The 25,046-nt window shown below is 34.5% G+C and overlaps 1 protein-coding gene across 2 annotated transcripts in view; it reads right to left on the reverse strand.

Moving 5' to 3' along the window:
* Positions 1 to 25,046, reverse strand: part of LOC111142972 (nardilysin convertase) — a 109,152-nt gene that overhangs the window by 20,929 nt on the left and 63,177 nt on the right. For both annotated transcript variants that reach the window (XM_022496332.1, XM_022496331.1), the window contains 10 exons: positions 20,609 to 20,682; positions 15,616 to 15,711; positions 14,002 to 14,124; positions 11,751 to 11,808; positions 9,540 to 9,613; positions 8,103 to 8,172; positions 5,309 to 5,386; positions 3,655 to 3,775; positions 3,520 to 3,578; positions 3,178 to 3,232 (listed from right to left, as the gene is read on the reverse strand). In XM_022496332.1, the coding sequence (XP_022352040.1) occupies positions 3,178 to 3,232; positions 3,520 to 3,578; positions 3,655 to 3,775; positions 5,309 to 5,386; positions 8,103 to 8,172; positions 9,540 to 9,613; positions 11,751 to 11,808; positions 14,002 to 14,124; positions 15,616 to 15,711; positions 20,609 to 20,682 (808 nt within the window). The remainder of the gene's footprint in view (positions 1 to 3,177; positions 3,233 to 3,519; positions 3,579 to 3,654; positions 3,776 to 5,308; positions 5,387 to 8,102; positions 8,173 to 9,539; positions 9,614 to 11,750; positions 11,809 to 14,001; positions 14,125 to 15,615; positions 15,712 to 20,608; positions 20,683 to 25,046) is intronic.

Here is a 25,046-nt window from a genome sequence, read left to right on the forward strand (position 1 = left end):
GCGCCTGGGTGGCTCAATGGGTTAAAGCCTCTGCCTTTGGCTCAGGTCGTGATCCCAGGGTCCTGGGATCGAGCCCCGCATCAGGCTCTCTGCTCAGTGGGGAGCCTGCTTCCTCCTCTCTCTCTCTCTCTCTGCCTGCCTCTCCGCCTACTTGTGATCTCTCTCTCTGTGTCAAATAAAATCTTAAAAAAAAAAAAAAAAATAAGCTGAGCTACTTGATTTAATTTAGCAGTTCACACACAGATATAGACCTTTCTGATTTGTTCTCACTTTGCACTGATTAGGTTTTAATCTAAGATGTCTTGGGCTCATGTTTTAAAATCAAGACAAGTATTCATGAATATTGCTAATGGTAAAAATAGGAACTACAAAAATGGGGAGATGTCAGTAAAAAGACATCTTGAAATGATCTGCTAAGAAGAAACTGGAGGGGCAGAACAAAAATGTCATTCAACCAATGCTAAAAAGCTGATCCCCCCAAAAAAGAATCTGGGTATCTCTTAGGGTTGTAGTCCACAATTCTTGATCCCACTCCCTCCCTGCCATAGTTCTGACCCACATGCTGCCACCACAGCTGATAAGGACACTGAACAAAATTACTCCTAGTAAGGTAAGTGGGAGGACTTGTGGAGTTCTATGCCTGTAAGTCCACTTACAGGGGGCGTGTCTATAGGGCCCTGTAATGGCCAATAGATGTGTCAAAGCAGCCTGTTTTCATAGAATAAGATTTTTATTTCTATCTCAATGATTCAAGTATACAGAGCAGATTACATAGGAATCAACAGTAACTGAAAGCTTACAGTTTTTGTGACCTTGTCCTCATGTACCTAAATCTTCTCTACTTATAGTAGATATTCAGGAAATCATCTCTGGTGATGACCAAAAAGGCAGCTTCAAGAAGCTCTATGAAGCAGTTCTAAATCAGGGGTTTTTAATCCAGGGTCCACAGACATTTCCCACAAGATATATCAATGAACAAATTCAGGAGTGTGTATGTGCATGAATTGGCTGGGAAGAAATTACGTATTTATTTTCAGTAACCTATAAATTAGCATTTTTATTCTATTATGAATATAGGTACAAACCACACTTGTATTAGTGGCATCTATGACTAACCAATAACAATCACAATATAGTTGGGTACCTCAGTGGCTCAGTCGATTAAGCATCTGCCTTCAGCTCAGGTCATGATCTTAGGGTCCTGGGATCAAGCCCCACATCAAGCCCCGCATCAAGCTCAGCAGGGAATCTGCTTCTCCCTCTTCCTCTGCCCCCTGACCCCCTGTGCGTGCTCTCTCAAATAAATAAGATCTTTTAAAAAAAGGAATCACAATATAGTTCTCGCAGATATCTCACACTCACTGCTACTTAAAACTGAAGTAACTGTTAGACTTTATTATTTAATATGTTAATAAAGATACACATTTATTTTTTGAACATTTTGAGTACTTTACTTCAATATTCCTTCAAAAACTACTGTATTTTATTTCACTTAGAAACACTATTTTATGAATTATGTAACATATATATAATATACAAATTACACATATAATTGTGTAACATATATGTTATACAATATGTGTGTATACGTATCTTTTTTTTTTTTAAGTAGGCTCCACACCCAGTGTGGAGTCCAATGCAGGGCTTGAACTCATGACTCTAAGATTAAGACCTCAGCTGAGATCAAGAGTCAGAAGAATAACAGACTGAACCACCCAGGCATCCCTGGTTTGTGTAATATCTGACAACATTGTTTCAATGTAATTTCCTGGGTGCGACAATTTTAGTGAGGTTTATGCAAAAGAATACATTTGTGTAGCAGATATATGCTACAAAACGTTCAGAAGTGAAGTACCATAATATCTGTAATTAAATCTCAAATGTTTTGGGAAAAAGATATGCATACATGCACATGCATATATAAGGAAAGAAAGAAATAGAAAATATGGGGCACCTGGATGGCTCAGTCAGTTGGGTGTCTGCCTTTGGTTCAGGTCATGACCCCAAAGTCCTGGGATCAAGTCCCACCTCGGGCTCCTTGCTCAGCAGGGAGTCTGCTTCTCCCTCTGCTCTTCACCCTGTTTGTGGTCTCTCTTGCTCACTCTCTCTCTCTAAAATAAAATACTTTTTTAAAACCACAAATTTGTCTTTTAAAAAAAGAGAACAGAAAATATGGAAAGCTATTAACAACTAGTGAATCTAGGTGAGGGAGGGATAAATCAGTGGTCACTGTACCACTATGACAAATTTCTGAGAGCTTAAAAAGTTGAAGGGATGAAAATACTATTCTGAGGATTCAACAGATTTCCAAAGAGATCCAGGACACAAAAAGCGTTGTTGTGTTTTTTTTTTTCTTTCAAGATTTTATTTATTTGACAGACAGAGATCACAAGTAGAGAGAGGCAGGCGGGTGGTGGTGGGGGAACTAGGCTCCCTGTTGAGCTCCCCATTGATGTGGGGCTTGATCCCAGGACCCTGAGATCATGACCTGAGCCGAAAGCAGAGGCTTAACCCAGAGTCACCCAGGTGCCCCACAAAAAGGGTTTTAAAGAAATCCTGCTTTAAACTCCTTACCTTTCAGCCTTATATTATACCTTCCTTTCAAAGATACATAGGATCATTTACTTTTTCACAATAACCCAGAATTCTTTATTTATGTTTTTCTCATTGCTTACAGTGTATCCAACCTTATCTGTTTTTAATGCTGAACTCAATTCAAATTTACCACATCCATGGAGCCTTCCCTGATTCTATTCAGATGGAAGGCAAATGTTCTCCTTGCCCTGAAATCCTAAAGTACACTGTTTCTCATAGTACATATGGTAATTATCACAGAATTATCCTGTAGAATGTCTTCGTAATATCAGAATTCCCAAAATATCAAGTAACATAGCAAGTTATCCATGAATGTTTATCAAAGGACAGACATTTTATTCATAGATAAAATGATTGTCACACAAGATGTGTCAATCCGCCTAATGCCCTCACTGTTACTCAAGATACGTACTTAAAAACACAAGAGTTAATTTTCAGATAACCTCAAGGCCATCTTAGGACTCACATGACAGAGAGTGGCAGAATTAAAACTCCAGTGACACTTCCAAAAAGAGGAATAATGTCCACACCAGTTTCAACTTGGTCACAGATAACACTCAAAAAGAATTTGACTTCCAGTACCTGTTCTTGGTAATGAAATTCATTATCCTCAATTTTCTGAATCTCTTCAAAAATTCTGTGAAAGAAGAAATTTTTAAGTAGAAGATGTATTTAAATTTATTGGAATCTTCAGCAAGGAAAGAGAAAAAAAACAGACTGGCCACATTAATGTAAACCCTTAATGTTTCAAGTTTCCCATGTGAATACATGTAAAAGAATCAGAATATGGAGCCAGTAAAGGAACTTAAGCAGGAAATGCCTGAAAAACCATCATGGTAGGACTAAAACATGTTTATTTGGCAGACTGAAGGCTAAAATATACTAGGACTGATTTCTAGCCTAATTCTACTATGTACATATTACCTTTTTTCTGGGCCAAGCTTCTGCAGCATTTTCAAATACTGAAAGACAGTATGAGCAACCTGAAAACAAAACATCTGATTATGTTTTTGCATAAAGTAATATCTATATTTCTTAAATTCCATTTTAATTATTTACCTCATAGAAATGTTCATAACCCTCATCAGTCAACGTAATGGAAATGCTGAACACTGAGTAAGTAGAATTTTGCTCAAATCCTGTCTCACCATTTCCACCAAATAGTGCAAGAGCCCAGCACCTATTGTTAGGAAAAATGAATCCACTCAATTATCTTGGGATTGACAGTCTACAAATACTTCAAATTAACAAAATAGGTAGGCTTTCTATGTAAAATTTGGGAAACTCAGAGGAAAACATGCTTTCCAAAAGTAAGTTTAAAAGTATAAATTTTTGAAGTACAAGGCCTCCCAAGCAACTGTACTATATGCAAGAATCACCAGGAGATAACAGCCATATTTATGGAAGCACTGATACATATTATAACATAGTAATAATATTAATAGTTTTATGAAGAGACAGAAGTTTCTGTTGAAGAGAACAGCACCAAATATTAAAATTATGGTTGCTGGGAGGCATTTCGTTCATCCCATTTGAACCTGTCTCCGAGAAGAAGCTTAAAATACTTCAGATATATCCCTACTTGGGATATCGAATGAGCTCTTTGAGACTATCAGCTAACCTCTATAGGTTGTCTAAGAAAGAAGCAATGAGTCTCTGTCTTTTTCCTGACTAGAATAATCCTGCAAACCTAAAACAAGAAGGGAAGAAACCAGAATGAAGAATGTAAAATCCTAATAAAGTTCGGTAAGGTAGAAAAACTGTGCACATCTTAAAGCATATTGCATTTATTGTGTAAGATATACATGTAACTAATACCATTAGTTTATTCTTTTACAATAACCCTAGTCTTTTAGCTTTCTTTGAATGTTCTAGTCATACCACTCCTTTAAAGTACTTACTTAAATTTCTCATCTTCCTTTCCATTCTTGAATTAGTGTACAGAAAAATCAAACAAGGAAGTACTTTAATTATTGGTCCTGATTTAAAGCTATCTTTCTATAATTTGACTAGGCAACTTAACCAAGTGCTTAAATGCATTAGGAAACATTCTGCTAACACAGTTGCATATAATGTTCACAGTCCTACTATTTGTTATGATTTCTCTGCCCAGTGTAGTTTTCATTAAAGTCCACCTTCTGGGTTGGGAAAGGCAGGAGATCCACAGCATTTAAATAATCGACCTCTTTACCATTCAAATCTAAATTCTTGATTAGAGCTAAGCTTTTATGTAACTCTGGAATCCATTTATTTATGATTTTTTAAATTTTGTGTATAACTAACTTCCAATAAGGGCTAAAAGGTAGGGCGCCTGGGTGGCTCAGTGGGTTAAGCCGCTGCCTTCAGCTCAGGTCATGATCTCAGGGTCCTGGGATCGAGTCCCGCATCGGGCTCTCTGCTCAGCAGGGAGCCTGCTTCCCTCTCTCTCTCTGCCTGCTTCTCTGTCTACTTGTGATCTCTCTCTCTGTCAAATAAATAAATAAAATCTTTAAAAAAAAAAAGGGGGGGGGGCTAAAAGGTAGCTTCTGAGGAAATGCACAAATACAATAGGGCTATTAAAATAATTTAGGTATTAAAGTGGCCATAATTAACCATTAGATCTGATTCTAGGCTTTCTGGCAGGTAAAACAAGAAGAATAGGTTATAGAATGCTTATTGTCTATTATATTTCAGAGATTGCTACACTGAAAATACTTATTAATTAAATACTTGCTTTTTTCTAAGGTAAGAAAGTATGCTGCCTTTGCCTTCATGCCCAACCAGCCAAGAGATATAATGAAGTGGCTTCACCCTTTAAAAAAAAATGTTAAGGTCAAAAATAAAAATAATTAAGGTATAAGCACAGAAGGAATTCTTACTTCAAATATTATGATATTTAAGAATATGATTATAAACATCATAAATTCCACCACACATGAAATTATTATTAACTTGATAATAGCACAGTAAATACAGAAAACATGGTAAAATTTAACTTCTTTATCTGAAATCACTGAAAGAGTATGATCATTTCAAAACTAAGACTACAACTTTTTCTCTTGAATGCCAAACTTTTTTTTATGGTAAAATATTTCATTTTTGTTTCACCTCAAATGGAAATAATATAGATTATCATTTTAGAACCTAATACAGAGAATGAATCCCTCAGTGTCAGGAAAAACTTTCAGTATTGCATCCAGCTCTGTAGTAAAATGAAATGTATTACTTTATGGGTCAGAAAATCTAGCTTATATTTTTAGTTATTCCTTTAAGTAAATTCATGATCTTGAACAAGAGACATAACCTCATTGTATTTTCTTTTTCTCTTCACTTGCCCAGCTACTTACTCATAGAGTTTTCATGACAATGTAACAGGTGTAAAAATGTTAGTCTGAGTAATTATATATATATTATTTAAATTGTCTTTTCCCACTGGCTTCTACTATAATTTCAGAAATGTATTGCTACAAAATAAAACTACAGAAAAATAAAGTTAAGAAATCTAAGCATTCTTAAATTTTAAAATTAGTTTATGGAGTTCAATAAACTCTTAAAAGTTAAGTTATAATATTAGGATCTTGACTACATTAAGCAATCTTCAAACCCCACACAAAATTGTTTCAAAATATGAACTTGAATCATATCTATCCTAGGACTGATATAGGGGAAATAAATTAAAGAATGAATGCTGTAGATTACACAACATCTGCATCTGAAAAAAACTAATGGTTTTGTATTTGGTTACTCTGTAGGTATAAACAAGGGTAGGGAGGGAAAAAATAAAACAAGATGGGATCCAGCAGGAGACAAACCATGAGACTCTTAATCTCACAAAACAAACTGAGGGGTTGCTGGGGTGTGAGAGGTTAGGGATAGGGTGGCTGGGGGATGGACATCGGGGAGGGTATGTGCTATCGTGAGTGCTGTGAAATGTGCAAGCCTGATGATTCACAGACCTGCCCCCCTGGGGCAAAAAATACATTATATGTTAATTTAAAAAAATAAAATAAGCCATTTCATCCTTAAAAAAAAAAAGAGTTCAGATTCTAAAATTTAAATGTCAGTGTTCAGATGTCAACTCTGCCAATTACATGTTGTATGACTTTGAGCATCTGTAAAATTAAAAGATAACTAATTTTTAAAAAGGGGGAGACTTCTTTGTGGGGAACAAAAAAAAAGGCTTCCCCAAAAGGCTAATTCACAGAATTAGAGATTCAAGATGAATGATGAAGGGCATATTAAAACAAATAGCCCATAAAAAATAATAACTGGATGGAAACATACAGAAATTTTAACATTCTTTGGAAAACATAATCGTGAATGACTTTTTCCTGCTTTTCAGTAATTTTCAAGATTTCTATAATAAACTACCTTAGTAATCAATCAGGATAAATCAGCCTTTGTTAATTAGAAAAATAAGCATAGCCCAAAAAAGGAACAATAGTATATATAGTATAGTTTCATCTCCATAAAAAAAAGGTTTTATATTCACTGATTCAATGTCTGAAGGATATATAAGAAAGTATTAATGTTGGGTCTATTTCCCAGAAACAAAAACTGGAAGCACAGCTTTATTTTAGTTAATACTCTTTTGCCCTATTTTAATATTTTACAAGAACGTATTATTTTTATTGTAAAAAGTTAAATACAATGAGCTTTTAAACATGCATATAATAATTTTAACTTTTTAAGACACTCTACCATAACTACAAAATCAATGAATATTGCTTTTTCCTGTGTTATCCTTGCATCAAGAGCAAGTAGATAATACATGTTCTCTGCTTTCTTAAGGGAAGCATACCATTCTTGTTAACTTGATAGGATGATTGATTATTCTATCATATATGTGAAAAAAAAGTTTTTACTGAGCTTAAGCAATATTACTTTCCTTTTGCTTCTGTGTTTATCCTCATGGGTTCGTTCTGTTGGTAATGTTTTTTTTAAAAAATAAGGTAAATTTTTATCAGTTCCTTAACATTTGTTTTAATCAGAAAAGTATTTGTAGGCATTGACTGATCCTTATCTTTAAAGAACTTCTTGCCCTCGCTATTCTGCTCATATAAGATAACTATATAAATAAGCTGGGAAAATGTTTTCCTAATCTACATAACTCTTCCCTAACTCATTACTACCTCAAAAGTGTAGGTCCTTCAGATTTAGGTTGTAGTCATATTCCAGGCTCAAAGTTACTTTACTTTTTGACAAGCTCAAACTAAGTGGTCACCTCTAACAAACAAGCCATAAGCTAATATATTTTTGTACTCAAAGTACTAAAGAATATAGTTACAGAAGTTAGCATTCACACAAAGATACTTATTTTCAAAGACTCAGGAAAGGCAACTAGCTGTAAGGAAACTCTAGTTTTTATACCCAAGAAGACATTAAAATATACAGCCAGGTTCAAAAACTCCAGTAGTGAGGTCCCAGTTTATCAAATAACAGAACACTCAAATTGAAACTGTTTAATATGCTTCCAAATATCACTCTCATTCAGTTTCCAATGCAGTAAATTTGCCCTGAACTCTTACCTGTAATGTTGCTGTTGAGGGGGAAGTGCCCATGTGATGGTCAGAGCATGAATTTTTCTGATTGGAACAACTAAACAAAAATATTTTCCAGAAAAACAGATATAAGTGTTTCTCCATTAATTTTTCTTATGCTACACGAATTTTTAAAATATATTTCATCCTCCAGTAAACAGGGGAAGGTTAAATACAATGCAATTATTATTTCAAGTTGCCAATTTTCCAATTTGAATAATGTAATTTTTATAAATTTCTTTTCAGTTTGGTTTCATAGGTAGAGAAAACGGATAAAAGAACTATGAAAATATGAAATACTCCTAAGAAGGATCCTTTCTTGCAAGAAAGGATACAGGACTAGGAGCTGGGAGACCCATGGTTGAAATCTAGCCCTACCTCTATCTTGCTATATGTGTTTATGTAACCTTGAGGAAAATAATTCTCATTTAAATCTTTTTGTATCTGTTTTCTTATCATATGGAAAGGGGGTTAGGCTAAAGTAGCTCTATGATTCTTCCTAGTGCTATTACTCTATGATTCTATGAAGAGAAAATGACAAAGCCAGAAAGAACACAACAGAAATAAGCTGTCTCTGGGAAGAGTCAGCTTAGATAGAATGGAGTGGGCAGCAGTTAAAGGGTGTGACTAAACAGTCATTGATCAAAGAAAGGAAGAGGAGAGAGACTGGCAATGGGGTAAACAAAGAAGAGGAGGGAATACCTAGGCAATCAGGAAAAGGGGAGGGAGGATCTGCCATCATAGAAAGAGCAAAGAAAGAAAAAAGTTGAATTAGGAATATTTCTGCAATATTCACTATTGGCAATTGTTATGCAAATTATAGCATAACCATGTGGCGGCTCATTGGGAAATTCTTACAAATATAATATTGAATGAAAAAAGTAAGAGAAGTGTATATACTTTATCATCTCAACTATGTTAAAATATACCTACAGAAACTCAAAAGAAATTTGCCAAAATGACTTCTCTAGATGATAAGATTTAAGGGTGATTTTCCAATTTCTTTATACTTTATTTTTATTTTTCTTCATTTAAAAAAAATTGTTTTTATAATTGAGATAAAAGGAAATAATTTCCAAAGCCTTATCCCTCCCCTATTTTTCTCTTTTTAAAGGTAATAAAGAGCAGAGCATAGATAAAATGAACTTGGAAAGAAATGTCAATCAAAGAAAAAAAGGGAGTAAGGGTTTTTGAAAACAAGGAGAAAGCATAAAACAGACTCGAGTAGCAGCAAGGCAGCAGACCAATCTGTTACTGGTCTGCTGTCCGTCACTAACTGGATCGCCTCTGTCCTTCTACTCTCTTTCCAACCCAGCTGGACTTTCTGTTGTGTTATCATTTTCAAAGAAAATTGGCAGCCTCAAGTAAGTTTTAGAGAATGCGCTACAGTTATTTCAAACAGTTTTAAACCTTTGGTTCACGAACCTCTATAAAGTTTGTTAAATGCTGGTGTGTCAAATGGATCCGTTAAATGGCCAAAGTTTGGTTTGGGTAACCCACTGAAAATAAAACAAATATATTAAAATTTAATTGGCAAAAGCCTTTATAAGCAGTATCTTTAGGGATGCCTAACTGATAGGTATTTATAATCTATTCTACATACTCCTGGCTAAAAAGCATTCTAGGCATAAGCAAATAGATGGCAACAATGCCACAAAATCCTGAGCTTAACCTAGTCTTCATCTCAGTCCCAGTAACTCAAATATCTCCAAAACTCATGGGAAACAGAAAACAATGAAGTGAAAGGGCCTCCCCTTCCAATATTTACTGCCTCTATCAGCCCCATTCAACTTAAATTCTCCTCCCATATAAAGCCATTCCAGAAAGAAAACATACTAGAGGTATTTTTAATTCAACAAGTATAAATGGACTGATTAGGTATCCAGCAGTGTATTAGGCACTTTGGTATTTAAAGACATGGACTCTCCTTCTAGAGGCTTCTCATTTGGTTATTTTGTTAACTGTCTCTTCTAAAACACTGTCAATATGAATTATTATTAAATACCCAGAAGACTTTTTAACCTATTCAATTAAGGAACCAAAGTTGTTAGTGATTACTATTTAAGAGAACTTCTAAAAATTGCCTACCAGGGACTGACAGGACCTAATGAATTCCTCTCATCAACATACCCCTGATTTTTTGCTAAAGGTTCACACATTTTAATTTGCCATTCAACATTTCCATAGCTCATACTCATTTCTTATCCAAACAAACAAAACAAACAAAACAATCCCATAACTTTGGCATGGCTTTCATTATCTTTCCATACCTAAAAAGTAAAAGTACTGCTAAATTATCAATGAAAATTTATATAAAGCCAAGTTAATAATAACCAATCAGTTGTTACTACAAATATTCTAACATTTCCATAGCCAATTTTTCTTTCATAAATTTAAAATAAATTATGTCCTAGAATGAGGAACTGGAAAAAAATCTAACTTACTCACCTGATGCAAGAAAAAAAACCTGATTTCATTTATTGCATTAAAATATAAACACTAGGAGTAGGAAGAAGGACTTAATTGCTTCAGAATTAATTTTCTGATATTCTTTATTACAATACAACAAAGTGTATTTTAAATATCTGTATCATGTTGATGAATTTGAGGTAAACAAAAAGTAGAAACTTTTCTAACTGGAACCATATATGCAATTTCTAAAAAAAGATAATTTGGATTGGGGCACCTGGGTGGCTCAGTGGGTTAAAACCTCTGCCTTCGGCTCAGGTTATGATCCCAGGGTTCAGGGATCGAGCCCCACGTTGGGCTCTCTGCTCAGCGGGGAGCTTGCTCCCCCCTCCCCCCGCCTGCCTCTCTGCCTACCTGTGATCTGTCTGTTAAATAAATAAATAAAATCTTAAAAAAAAAAAAAAAAAGATAATTTGGATCAACTACATGAAATAGACTTTTTAGTTAATATGGAAAGTCAATCATCACCTACAAGATTCTTTCTTTCATGGAGGAGAGTACTGCAAGTCCCAAACAACTTGTTTCCTTAAGAAGCAAACTTTGAGAACACAATTTGTTCTGAGGGATACGAATATATACATACTCTGCCTCACAATATAATACTTGCTTTTATATCAGTTTCAAACACTCTACACAGTAACAGAAAACCTCTAAATGTAAAAGGAGCCATAAAATCTTCAGAATTACTGCTTACTGCAAGTTTACAAGCTTACAAATTTTGAACTATAGAAATTATAGAAACTTGGATTCTCATCTTGGTTTTCCCACTCAAAGTCTCTGTGATCTTGCTAAAACCATTTTAGGTCTTAATTTAATCACCTTTAAAAAAAAATAATACCCCATGGGTGCCTGGGTGGCTTAGTGGGTTAAAGCCTCTGCCTTCGACTTGGGTCATGATCTCAGGGTCCTAGGATCAAGCCCTGCATCAGACTCTCTGCACAGCAGGGAGCCTGCTTCCTCCTCTCTCTCTCTGCCTGCCTCTCTGCCTACTTGTGATCTCTGTCAAATAAATAAATAAAATCTTTTTAAAAATAAATAAATAAATAATAAAAAAATAATACCCCTTCCCCCACCAAAAAAAAAAAAAAAAAGGAACCTCTGGGACTCACACAAGAAGATGCCTCTTTAACTCTAAAAGTATATGGTTTATGAAAATTAATGTCTTACTTGTTTGGTATCTGAGAGAAGATTTCAGTCACCCATTTTTCCAAAGTATCCAGTGTTTCTTATGGGGAGAGCAGGAAGGAGACAGGAAAATGCAATATTGTTATTTAAGGTAGAAATGCAATTGGATATCTCACCTACCTTTAGGTATAAAACAAAGGGATATTTTGATTTGGGCTTTACTTGCCACTTCTTAATCAGTAATGAGTAACAACAATAACAACAAAATAACAACAATTAAGAAAACCTTAAGACACATATAATTTTATTAGACTCCTGTATTTCTCATTGATAAAGTCAGAAAAAAGTACACAAGTTAAAAAAAAAAAAAAGGAAAGAAAGTTTTTGTTTATCATTAGGCAGTGTAGAGGGGCAAGAGATAAGAATATACTAACCATCCTCCTACTCTATTCCAAACTTACTTCCTCAAGGAACATTTCTCCCAATTAACCCATACCATACTGATTTTTCTTTCTCAGGATCTCATTAGTACTTTTACACTCCATTTATTTTACATTAATTTATACTTGCTGAGGTTTCAATCTGTAAGTCTTCCTCTTAGGTTTCATATGATTTCTATCTTCTTTTGATTCTGATATTTCATACAAAATTTTTTTGAAATTTCTAATAAAGCAGATCTAAGTGGGAAAAGAAACCTTTTACCTTTACCTCACTGACTCATTACTATCAATGAATAGTATTTGTTAGTTCCACCAGACACAAGTTTCACTAATTTTCAAAAGGTGCCCAGTAAAAAACCAAGATACAAATCAAACTAATCAAGCTGTGAATTTACTCTTTACCACTTATATAGATATTTAACTCTTATTTTATGCACTTGCAAACATTATTTTATAAATCGTATAATATACATATATAATCGCTTAACCGATTGAGCCACCCAGGCATCCATAGATATTTAACTCTTAAATGTTATAATAAATGCTAAAGGTTAAAAACAATTGAATTTGAATTGTACAAGGTTTTCTTATCAAATATCTGGGACTTATTTTAGAAATTTGCAACAAGCATTAATACACTCTTATATGTGGGGGCACCTGGGTGGCTCAGTAGGTTAAAGCCTCTGCCTTCGGCTCAGGTCATGATCCCAGGGTCCTGGGATTGAGCCCCGCATAGGGCTCTCTGCTCAGCAGGGAGCCTGCTTCCCCCTCTCTCTCTGCCTGCCTCTCTGCCTACTTGTGATCTCTGTCTGTCAAATAAATAAAATCTTTAAAAAAATACACTCATATTTGTCATCACAAGAGAATGCAACGGAAATAATACAGTTGAAGAAAAATGCACATTTGTGACAGACTTGGAAACAGTAATTAAAAATTGAAATTACATACTGAATATGGAACTGCCTATTTTAACAAATGCTGTAAAAGGAATCTAGATGCACATCTGCAGTCTGAACAAAACAATCTACCATTCTATATCCAAAGCTTTATATTCAAGTCAACTTAGTGGACTAATTTTGATCCTAAATGCAAAAATGTTTTCTACCTAAGAGCCAAGTCAGCTTTAATTTAAATTTTGACATGAGAGAACAAAATTTTATAAAAACAAAGAGTCATATCAGGTGAGAAGTTTACTTTTTCAAAAATAAATGTGCAAACTGTAAGATATGTCAAAAAGGAATATTTTGACAACTGAACTAAAGAGACTGAAATATAAGGAAAACAAAAGAAAGCTACCATTTATTTAATGAGAAAAAGTTAACACACATTACTGAAGATAATGATAAAAGAAGGAAAAGAAAAGAAATACTGACCAGTTCTTTACATTTAAGATACTTTTGCTATCATTACTATGATGGATTTCAATTAATCATGCCACTGGACCCTATGTAAAGATGAAAAGACAGACACCTTGCCCTGTCAGAGTTTATGATCAATATAGAGTAAATGCAAAACCAAAGATAACAGAGGCAGCATCTGAATGTCCCTGAAAAGACCAATTCATGACCTATTAGTACATTAGTATACTCACAAACTCACAGACTAGCCTAGAAATACGACCTATGTCTCTTAAAAAAAAAAAAAAAAAAGTTGCCTGAGAATCAGATAGTTTTGTGCTTCCTCAAAGCTATTCCACTTGCTATGTGACTTTTCCAAATCCTGATTTCCTTTAAGTCATACTAGAATCAAGCACTAAAGTAATTAATAGTACACTGCAAAACTGATCAAGGCAAACAAAGCCTAAGAAAGCACTACTTCGAAGTAATTCTAAGGGTCATAACATAATACACTACCTTTGGACTGAACCACTAAAGTCATGTAATGAGCAGAATAGTAACGCATCCAGAATTCTCTCAGTCTAGCATGCGTATCAATATTATTTCTTTTTGGTTCATGTTTGAGTGTCTCAGCATTTCCTGTAAAAAAGGATGATAAAGATCACAGAAAGGATAGTTTTATTTTGAACTATACTGAAATTTTTAAAATTTTTTTAAAGTTTACTTTGTCAAAAGTCTCTACACCAAAAATGCATACTCTGCTAATAATGTACAAGTAATGAAATAACCTAAGTGACTCAATAATATAGAACTAGTATATAATAATAACAATAATATCAACATAGGACAAAAATTCACAAAAACAATTGTGATGTATATTTTAACACATAAGGAATTAATATCCATTTGGCAATACCTTAACAACAACTGCCATAAACTTCCTCTCTTAATAAGTAGTGTAGTATTCAATTCAGGTTTTATCTCTGAATTATTTTATTTATATTCTATATAATCCTTAAAAATAAACCATATAAACCAAGGTTGTCATATAAAATGTATGTAACTCTACAAAACATCCTTTGAATGAAGTTCTATTTACTTCCCATTTTTTAAGTTTAAATTCAATTAATTAACATATAATGTATTATTGGTTTCAGAGGTAGAGGTCAGTGATTGAATCTTATATAATATCCAGTGCTCATTACATCACATGCCCTCTTTAATGTCCATCACCCAGCACCATCTCCCCACTTCCCTCTCCTCTAGCAACTCTCAGTTTGTTCCCTATAATTAAAAGTCTCTTTTGGTTTATCCCTCTCTCTGATTTCATCTTGCTTTATTTTTTCCTCTCTTCCCCTATGATCCTCTGTTTTGTTTCTTAAATTCCACATTATCAATGAGATCATATGATATTATGTTTCTCTGATTGACTCATTTTGCTTAGCATAACACCCTCCAGTTCCATCCATGTCATTGAAAATGTCAAGATTTCATTTTTTTTAATGGCTGAATACTACTTAGATCAACTCATCCCAGATTCTACACTATGGCAAGAGGGTTAACATTAGGTTGTAACTGAACTCTAACACTAAGAAAAAGCCATTATGAAAAACAGACACCATTTAAACAGCTTACTGATTAAACAAAATTTGGTCACCACTCAAAAACTATTAGAGAAATCATTGCTGAATCTCTGTTGATAAATGAAAATTGTCAGGCTGGGGTAGAGCACAGACTTTATAATTATATAAACAGAGGTTCAAATCTCACATCCACCACTGTGTGATTTAAGCAAATTAAATAACTTCCCTGAGCCTGTTTCTTAATCTTTAAATGGAGATAATGGTACCCAGCTCATAACATTGTTATGATGGTCAAATGAGGTAATTCATGTAGAATTAGCAGAGTATCTGATACTCAAAAAGCATTCACAAAATGTTAAGTGCTATTCTTGATACATCCAATGTTAGAGAACCAAATACGTGCTTGAAAAGCTGCTGACTTATCCTAAAAGGTAAAAGGTACCTAGCTACTCTGCTTTCATAATCTTCCATTCTTTATCAACTTTTCATATTTTCAATCTTCCTTAATTAGAAAACATGAAATAAGATTAAGTATTTAGCATCTTACCCCAAAAAAATTTCCCCATAGGATGTCCAGGTCTCGCAAGGCTTCCAAACAACATTTCCTTTCTGTTTGCATCAGAAGGTCTTGCAAGTTGATATTCTGTCAGATTTAAAGAAACACTTTTAATAAAATGAAATTCAATATTTGCTTTATTAATGGAAATTCAAGAACTGAACTGCACAGAACTGAAAGTAAGGAAGTGACAAAAATTAATTTTATGAATTTCATGTTATAAGACTGAAATGGGGAACTCAATGACATAGGCCAGGCTCTATGACTTAACATATTCTGTAACTGTAGGCAGTTAATGCAACTTCTTTCTAGAGGTTTTCCCTTATTTTCAAATGAAACAAAATAGTTAACTACCTGAAGGTTTCAATTCTAGATTGCTGTGTCCCAGATTTTACTGATAAAGTGCTAATAAGATGTTAAATCAAACTCCTTATTACCAGAGAACTTTGTTGTATATGTTGTTGAAATTTCCTCCAAAACCAGCTATGTCAGTAAGAAAGTATTAATGGTTAAGAATAATCACTTTGAAGTCAGAAATATCTTCACTAGAATCCAACTTCTGCCATATACTAAGCTGTACAACCTTGAGGATATTCTCTAACTTCCCTGATTCTATTTCTGCATCTATAAAATGGAGTTATTTGTACTTATTTCATAGGATTTTTATAAGGATTAAAAAAGATAAGATATATTCCTTCAATAATTATTTACTGAACATCTACTATGAACAACTACTGAACCAGTTGCTAGAGGCAGAAATGTGAAAAAAAAGGGGGGGGGTAGACCCAAGCCCTGCCCTCAAGGAGTTTACATTCTAGTAGGGGAGATAAACAATGAATAAACCAACAAACAGTGGTGGGTGCTATAAGAAAAATAAATCTGTGTAAGAGAATAGAGAGTGACAACAGGGTGGTCATAAAAGGCCTGAGGAAGTGACAAGTGAGCAAAATCCAAATAAAGTGAGCATGATATCATAAGAAGTTCTGAGGAAGTTTTCTAGGTATGGAAATTATAAACTCAAAGGCTTTAAGACAAGAAATACCTCACTGAATTCAAAGGCAGCAAAGAGGCCAGTGGAGCTGTTTAATAATCAATCATAGGAGCTTAGAGTCAACAGAAACTGCAGTTTGCTATGGTTAAGTGCTACAACATAGAGGGTATTATGAAAATATAAAAGGGCTGTCACCTAACCTAATTTTGTCTTATGTGTGTGTGTGAATTTACTAGCTGGGGGGTACTTAGAAATAGAGGCTTTCTGGGGAATGACTCCGGCTGAGCACTAAGGAACAAACTGGAATTTTCTAGGGAATAGGAACAGAAGGAGAAATGGGAGTGTGTAAAACATTCTAAGGAGAAAATCTTAAAGGAAAAGGAGATTATGGCACCTATGAAAAACAGATACAGTTTTTTTGGTTGAGCAATGTTCAGAATCAAAGCAGAGGCAAGGCTAAAGATAAGGAAAAAAACAACTTTTGAAAAAAATAGAGAAAATGGCTGATTCTGAACTCTGAGTTAAGTACTAACCTTTCTAAGCCTATGGGGATAAGGATGTCAAATATGGATAATGGAGAATAACAATCACAATAATGCATACAATACATTCTCAATAAATGTCAGCTGTTATTATTTATCATAGAGTAACAGCAAAGTAGTGCATATGTTTAATAAATACCTGCAGATGTTAGGAGAGTGACATTATCTGATTTGGACTTTAGCAAGTTCATCCTAGTTGTAAAAGTGGAGAATGGGTTGAAGGGAAGCAAAAGTAGAGACAAGATACCTGATCGGGAGTCATCACTATTATATTTGGTAAAGAGAGAGGAAAAACTAAAGTGGTGACAGTAGGGATGGGAAGAAACAGAAGTAAATGTATTCAAAATACTTCAGTTATGTATAGACCATGAAGTCTAAATCAATAATGAGACAGTAAAAAATATATACATAGCTTCAACAAATTAAAAATCTTTTAAAAAATATGAAGATATGGCTACAAGAAAAACAATTCCATTATTAAGTGTGGTAGGTTGAATAAGAGCCCCCCAAAATGTATACATCCTAATCTCCAAAACCTACGAATGGGTTCTCTTACATAGTAAAAAGAACTCTGCAGGTATGAATTAAATTAAGGATCCTGAGAAGGAGAGTTTATCCTGGATTATCTGGGGGGTCCTAATGTAATCACAAGGGTCCTTAGAAGAGAAAGACAAGAGGGTCAAAGTCAGAGAAAATATCTAAGGACACAAGCAGAGTTCAGAGAGAAGGTTCTATCTACCCTGATGACTCCTAAAATAGAGAAAAGAGCCATAGCCAGGGACACAAACGGTAACTAGAAGATGGAAAAGGCCAGGAAACAGTTTCTCTCTTACAGCCTCCAAAAGGAATGCAGCTAAGTAAGGAAGTAATTTAGACTTCTGACCTCCAAGTTTAAGAAAATAAATCTGTGATATTTTGAGCACTCAGTTTCTGGTAATCTGTTTTAGTGGCAACAGAAAGATAACAGACATGTAAACATATCCACAAAAAGTGATACATCCACAACAACTGATAAAAATAGAGTATAAATATCTGAACACTTAGAGAACACATTCCACTACTTGATTAGATTTAAAAAGGCTTTGGCCATATTTTCAATCTCAATCACTAAGACACATTGTGTAGGAAATTATACACATTTATGTGAGAATGAACTATCACTAAAATAAAAAGCTAATCATTAAGAAAAATTTTTTTTCTCTACAATCTTCTTTTAGCAGTAAGCTAATCCCATTTTAAAACCTACCCTGTGGACACTGACATGAGTTTCTGTTATCAAATGTATTCAAGAAAACTGCGGAACACTTAACACACCTATCTGCAATGTATAAACAAATGCTTTTAAATATAAGCATCTAACCATTCCTTTGAAAGATTAGAACAAAAATAGATTGTCAATGCGGGGCACAGTGATAGAGTAAGGAAGTTAGAACTACGTAATAAATTAAAAACCCAGGAAAGGCTCTTTTTTTATAAGCAGATGAAAAGGAATAAAAAAGGAAAATAAGATGAATCTCCCAGGAAAGCTGAACCTCCCTTCAATTTCTCTAACAAGGAGTGGACCATCCAGGCAAGCAGGCAACTAAAAACATGTAATTGAGATAAGAATGATAGAAGAAAGACTATCACAACTGAATAGAAGAAAGTAACATCAGATTACTGAACTTTTGAAACTGGTTAATGAATAGTAATTCATGTAATGAATGGTAACCTTACAATTTAAGAGTTCCTCCATCTCCCCCATCTTAAGTAAATCCTTCACATTTGGGAGGCTAAGTGACTAATCACATACACTGAGCTCTTTGTACCAGGTCACAAATTGAACTAGGTCTCCTCTCATCAAAAACAAATGAGCAGAGCAAAACAAAAACAACAAAGCTTTTAGCTTAAGTTCATTTTAAACCAAAACTACTTACTACATGTGTGTATACACATGTCATATATCACATATCTATTTCTATATAATATTTCAAAATATAATAAAATATATTTTGACTTAAACTTGTAAAATTGAATTACAGGGTTAATTTCGTAAATACCAACACTTCAACCCAATGTAGAAACTGTATAAGGAAAAACATACTTCAAAGTATTTAAGACAGAAAACAGTTCCTAGGTCTCAAAAAGTAGAAAAGTCTTTTTAGAGTTTTCCTTGGTTATTTTGGTTTGTCATCCACTCAAATACTTATCTGGATCTGTGATGAAAGAGACATTGTCGTAGGCAAATAACAAAAATGAAGAAAATAAATCCTTGGTTATAAGAAGATAGAAGAGCTTGGAGGAATATAACTCTACCCTCTTTTACAAATAAGTTGAGGGCCACAGTCAGTTAAACTTTTAGAAGTAAAACACAAAATCTGCTGACTTCCAGCAGATGGCTCTTTCTAACCATCTATAGTTTACTCAGTTTAATGAATGCAGTAAGCCAGTATTACAACTCAACACTGAATCAAGCCAAAGAGGAAAATGCCACAAAAGGAGAAAACAAGTGCAGAAACCTGCCTCTTGAGTTCTTGCAAGCCAAGCCTAACCTGTATGAACTGAAAGTGCTCCCAAGTTTAGTATTACATGTTTTCAATGCTAAAATAAAGCATGCAGGGTTATTCTATGGTGGTGCTATTTATTGGTACTCTGTAATTAAGAGATATTTATAGCACAGCTCTATAATGAAGCCTCACCCTATATAAGTACAGTTTTCCTTATGGTCTTCATTCTTTACATACTAAAGACAAGAAAAACTGTCAAAAAACAAAATTAAATGCATTTCCTATTCAAGGATTTAGCTTCTTCATCCATAAATATATCACAATTATTTCCAGAACTACCAAAATTTAAACTACAAAGCACTGACACATAGAGGTAACAAAAGGTAAGCTATTTAAATATCAGAATGGTACTTAAAGTCCCAGAAAAAAAGTCTCTTGGGCGCCTGGGTGGCTCAGTGGGTTAAGCCGCTGCCTTCGGCTCAGGTCATGATCCCAGGTCCTGGGTTCAAGCCCCACATCGGGCTTTCTGCTCAGCAGGGAGCCTGCTTCCTCCTCTCTCTCTGCCTGCCTCTCTGCCTACTTGTGATTTCTCTCTGTCAAATAAATAAATAAAATCTTTAAAAAAAAAAAAAAGTCTCTTCATGCAAAAGGAGTTATGTGAGCTTTTGAAGTTTCAACACACAGCATTAGCTTTAAGGATTAGGCTACCATCCTGCAAAAGATTAGTCACTATGGTAAAACCCTCAAAAAACAAAGATTGAAAAACAATAATCTATCATTCTTTTTTTCAAATCTACACTGAATTAAGACATTTAATGGTTTAGGAATAAATGATACATTTATTTCATTTCAGCCCTTTATGATACAAAGATAAAATGGCCTAGTGATAAAGAATCATGTATGTGTTAAATACCTACCTAGTTCAATGCAAGAAATAATCATAAAATATAAAGCACTTATCTTACCACTATCAACAGCTTCAACCTCACGGTCAATTGCATCTCTTATCATTAGTGGATGAATGAAGAACTGAGCCCATCTGAAAAACAAAAAACAAGCCCTGGCATTTCTGTTTCTGTTCAGAGAAATCTTTTAATCGGTCAACATCTATTTTTTTATTAAGAAATCTACTAAGTTGGGGCACCTGGGTGGCTCAGTGGGTTAAAGCCTCTGCCTTCAGCTCAGGTCATGATGCCAGGGTCCTAGGATCGGGCCCCGCATCGGGCTCTCTGCTCGGCGGGGAGCCTGCTTCCCCCCTCTCTCTCTGCCTGCCTCTCTGCCTACTTGTGATCTCTGTCTGTCAAATAAATAAAATCTTAAAAAAAAAAAAAAAGAAATCTACTAAGTTGGTGGTGCCTGGGTAGCTCTGCTAGTTAAGCCTCCAACTCTTGATTTCAGTTCAGGTCATGATCTCAGGGTTGTGAGGTAAAGCCCCACATCAGGCTCCAGACTCAGTGTGAAGTCTAAGATTCTCTCTCCCTCTCCCTCTGTCCTCCCCTGGCTTGTGCGCACATGCGTTCTCTCTAAATAAATAAATAAATAGTCTTTAAAAAAAAACAAAAGAAGTTTATTAGGTTGGAAAATTAGTTCATTATCATGCATATGTAAAATCTAAATAATATTCTGCATTTCCATAAAGTCTACAAACTACCTTTTTTTCATGGTAACACTCATACAGAAAAGTACATAAAACATGAACACAGACTAACACATAACTATAATGTAAACACCTGAGTGACTAGCACGTAAGTCAAAAAACAGACCAGTGTCATAATTCTAAAAGCACCTAGCATCTACCTTATCCTCAGCGTAAATATCTTAAATGTCATGATAATCACTTCTTTGCTTTTCTTTATAGTTTTATCACTCATATATACATTACTAGACCAGTGTTTCTTGCCTTTCTTTATCCCCATTATAAACCTTAGGTAGCCTTTTCAGATTTCCCCCAATCACTCTCCTTGAACTTTTAATATCAGATATACTGTTTATCTGTATATGTATCTGTGATTTTTTTATACACATATAAGGTATTATAAAGCCTACTCTTTTATTCAATGCAGGGTTAGAAATGATTAAATTTTTTAAGTTAAAAATTAAAATTTTAAAGGCTATCAATATTTCACTTGGCTTTATAACTGTTATTTGCTTTTTAACGTAATTTATTTACATAAATTGTGATGCATCAATTTCATATATATCCATTTATATAAGAATAACAATATAAAAAATTTTAAATTAACATCCACTTTTCCAGCAAATAAAACTGAAAAAGTTAATTTTCTACAATTCTTAGTAAACTTTTCCCTTTTGCTTAATTCAAAAAAGAAACTTTTAATTAGCTACTAGATACTAAGATACTTGACATTTTCTTCTTTTCAGTACTGGTATAACTAATGGGTTGATAACTTCTGTTCAATTAAATAATAAAACAGCATGTTTCTATTTAATTCTTAATGCCAAAGTCATACACAAAAGCACAGAGTATCAAACAAACATTCACAAAGCAGCAAATGGAACCAACTGGCATGTGTAGACCACCTCTACTGATAACTTCAAGATCAAGCAATAATTTGAAAGTCCTCCAATCACCTATCCAACACAATTTTGTAGTACTAACATTGCATATGCTTTACATATCTTTTATGAATTCATATCACTATAAGTGGTGCTCAGGTGATACTCAAGAAAACTCAAAACAGAAATTAGGTACTAAGTAAAGATTTTATCAGGTAGCGTTAAGCTTTGGAGGGTGACAAACCATTATAATTCTGACCATTTTTTCACCTCCAAAGAACAATTTTTTGCCACCAACAGGAACAAGATCATCCCTGCTAAGAATACATGTTCTAGACAAAATCTAGTTTTGTTTCTGACTTTATGTAAATGGAAATACACTGTACGTATTCTTTACATCTTACTTATTTAATATTCACCCATGATGGTACATGTGGCTGTGGTTCATTTATTTTCACTGCAGAATATTCCACTGCATTAATTTATTCATCTAAGGTACTGCAAATGAACATCTGGTCTAATTTCAGGTTTGAACTATTACAATCAATGCTGCCATAAATTTTTAGCAAAGTGTATCGGGGCACATTTGCACAAGTTTGTCTGGGTATAAATCCAGGAAAGAACTCCTACATAATAGTGTATGTATGCACATGTTCAATAGCACTACATAAAATTTGTATCACCCTCACCTGGTATAGTCTGACTTTAGTATTTACTGCAACTTTTAAGAGTATGTTAAATCTCATACTGGCTTTAATTTACATTTTCTCGATTCCTAATGAGACCGAATACCATTTCATATGTTTATTAATCATTTCAGGGGCACCCAGGTGGCTCAGTTGTTAAGCATCTGACTTTAGCTCAGGTCATGATCCCAGAGTCCTGGAATCAAGCGCTCATCAGGCTCCCTGTTCAGTGGAAAACCTGCTTCTCCCTCTCCTACTCCCCCTGCTTCTGTCCCCTCTCTCACTGTGTCTCTGTCAAATAAATAAATAAAATCTTTAAAAAATATATCATTTGAATTTTTTCTTTTGTAGAATACCTGTTTAAGGCTTTTTTTCTATTAGGTTGTATTTTTTCTGATTCTAATAATATATATGCTTATTCATTTTATACATTTAATTATGTTATAATTATACATATAATCTAATAATTAAAAATCAATGACAGTTATTTTAAATATAAGTCCTTGGTTATATGTGTTGCAAATATATTCTTCTACTTTAAACTTGCTTTTTTCCCCACACTCTTTATAGTAACTTTTTTTTTAAAGATTTTTTTTTCAAAGATTTTATTTATTTATTTGACACACAGAGAGAGAAATCACAAGTAGGCAGAGAGGCAGACAGAGAGAGGGGGGAAAGCAGGCTCTCCGCTGAGCAGAGAGCCTGATGCAGGACTCGATCCCAGAACCCTGAGATCATGACCTGAGCCGAAGGCAGAGGCTTACCACACTGAGCCACCCAGGTGCCCTTTTTAAAAGATTTTTATTAGGACTTCTGGGTGGCTCAGTTGGTTAGGCATGTGCCTTCACCTCAGGTCATGATACCAGGGTCCTGAGATGGAGTCCCGCATTGGGCTCCTTCCTCAGGAGGGAGCCTGCTTCTCCCTCTGCCTGCGCCATCTCTCTGACAAATAAATAAAATCTTGGAAAAAAAAAAAAAGTTTTATTTATTCATTTGAAAGACACAGAGAGAGAGAGTACACAAGAGGGGGGTAGGGGTGGAAGGGCTGAGGGAGAAGCAGACTCCCTGCTGAGCAGGGAGTCTAATGTGGGGCCCCACCCCCCCCCCATGATCAGGGATCATGACCTGAGCTGAAGGCAGCTGCTTAACTGACTGAGCCACCTAGGCACCCTTATAGTATCTTTTGATTAACATAATGTAGTTATCACTTTTCCTTTATATTTTGTGCTTTTTATAACTTGTTTGGTAACTCTTACCAAGGCTAAAGTTACACTTAACTCTAAAACTTTTAGTTGTACTTTTTACTTTTCGATCTATGATCTACCTGGAATTGACCATTTGTGTATGTTGTGAGGCAAGGAGTCAATTTTGTTTCTGGCTTTATAGAAGCCCAATTATATGGGAATCATTTCTTTAAAAGCTCTTTCATCACCGCTCCACAGTGCCCCTATCAAAAATCAAGTGTCCACTTATGTGTTGGTCTATTTCCAGGATTTCTCTTCTGTTCCATTGGTCTCTTTGCTTAGCCCCCTGTCAACATCATGTCTTAATTACAAAATAAATCTAAGTATCTACCAGGTCACAAGTCCTGCTATCCTGTTATTTTTCCTTTGAAAAAATAATTGGACCTCTGCCTCTCCTTACAAATTTTAGACTTAGCTTTTCTATTTAAAACTACATATATCTTCTGGGGTGCCCGGGTGGCTCAGTGTGTTAAGCCTCTGCCTTCGGCTCAGGTCATGATCTCAGGGTCCTGGGATCAAGCCGCTCATTGGGCTCTCTGCTCAGCGGGGAGCCTGCTTCCTCCTCTCTCTCTCTCTGCCTGCTTGTGATCTCTGTCAAATGAATAAATAAAATCTTAAAAAAAAACAAAAAAAACTACATATATCTTCTGAGATCTTGGCTGCAATATCACTGAATCTGTACATTAACTAGGAAAACTGACATCACTAAAAAGAAAAATAAATAAGGCTTCAAATCCATGAATACTATTTCTTCTCAATTTATTTAGTTCTTTACTATCTCACAGTAAGGTTTTAATATATTCCCTGAAAATAGGACTTACACATAATTTTTGGAATGACTTCTGAGTATTTATTTATTTTTACAGCTTTAAAAGTATTTTAACTGTTGCTCCTACAGAGAAATACTACTGACTCTTATATATTAAACATTATCATTTTATCACTTTTTATTTTAT

The sequence above is a fragment of the Enhydra lutris genome, unplaced genomic scaffold (genome assembly GCF_002288905.1).
Source record: "Enhydra lutris kenyoni isolate GAN:26980312 unplaced genomic scaffold, ASM228890v2 scaffoldscaffold9, whole genome shotgun sequence".
Taxonomy (NCBI): Eukaryota; Metazoa; Chordata; class Mammalia; order Carnivora; family Mustelidae; genus Enhydra; species Enhydra lutris.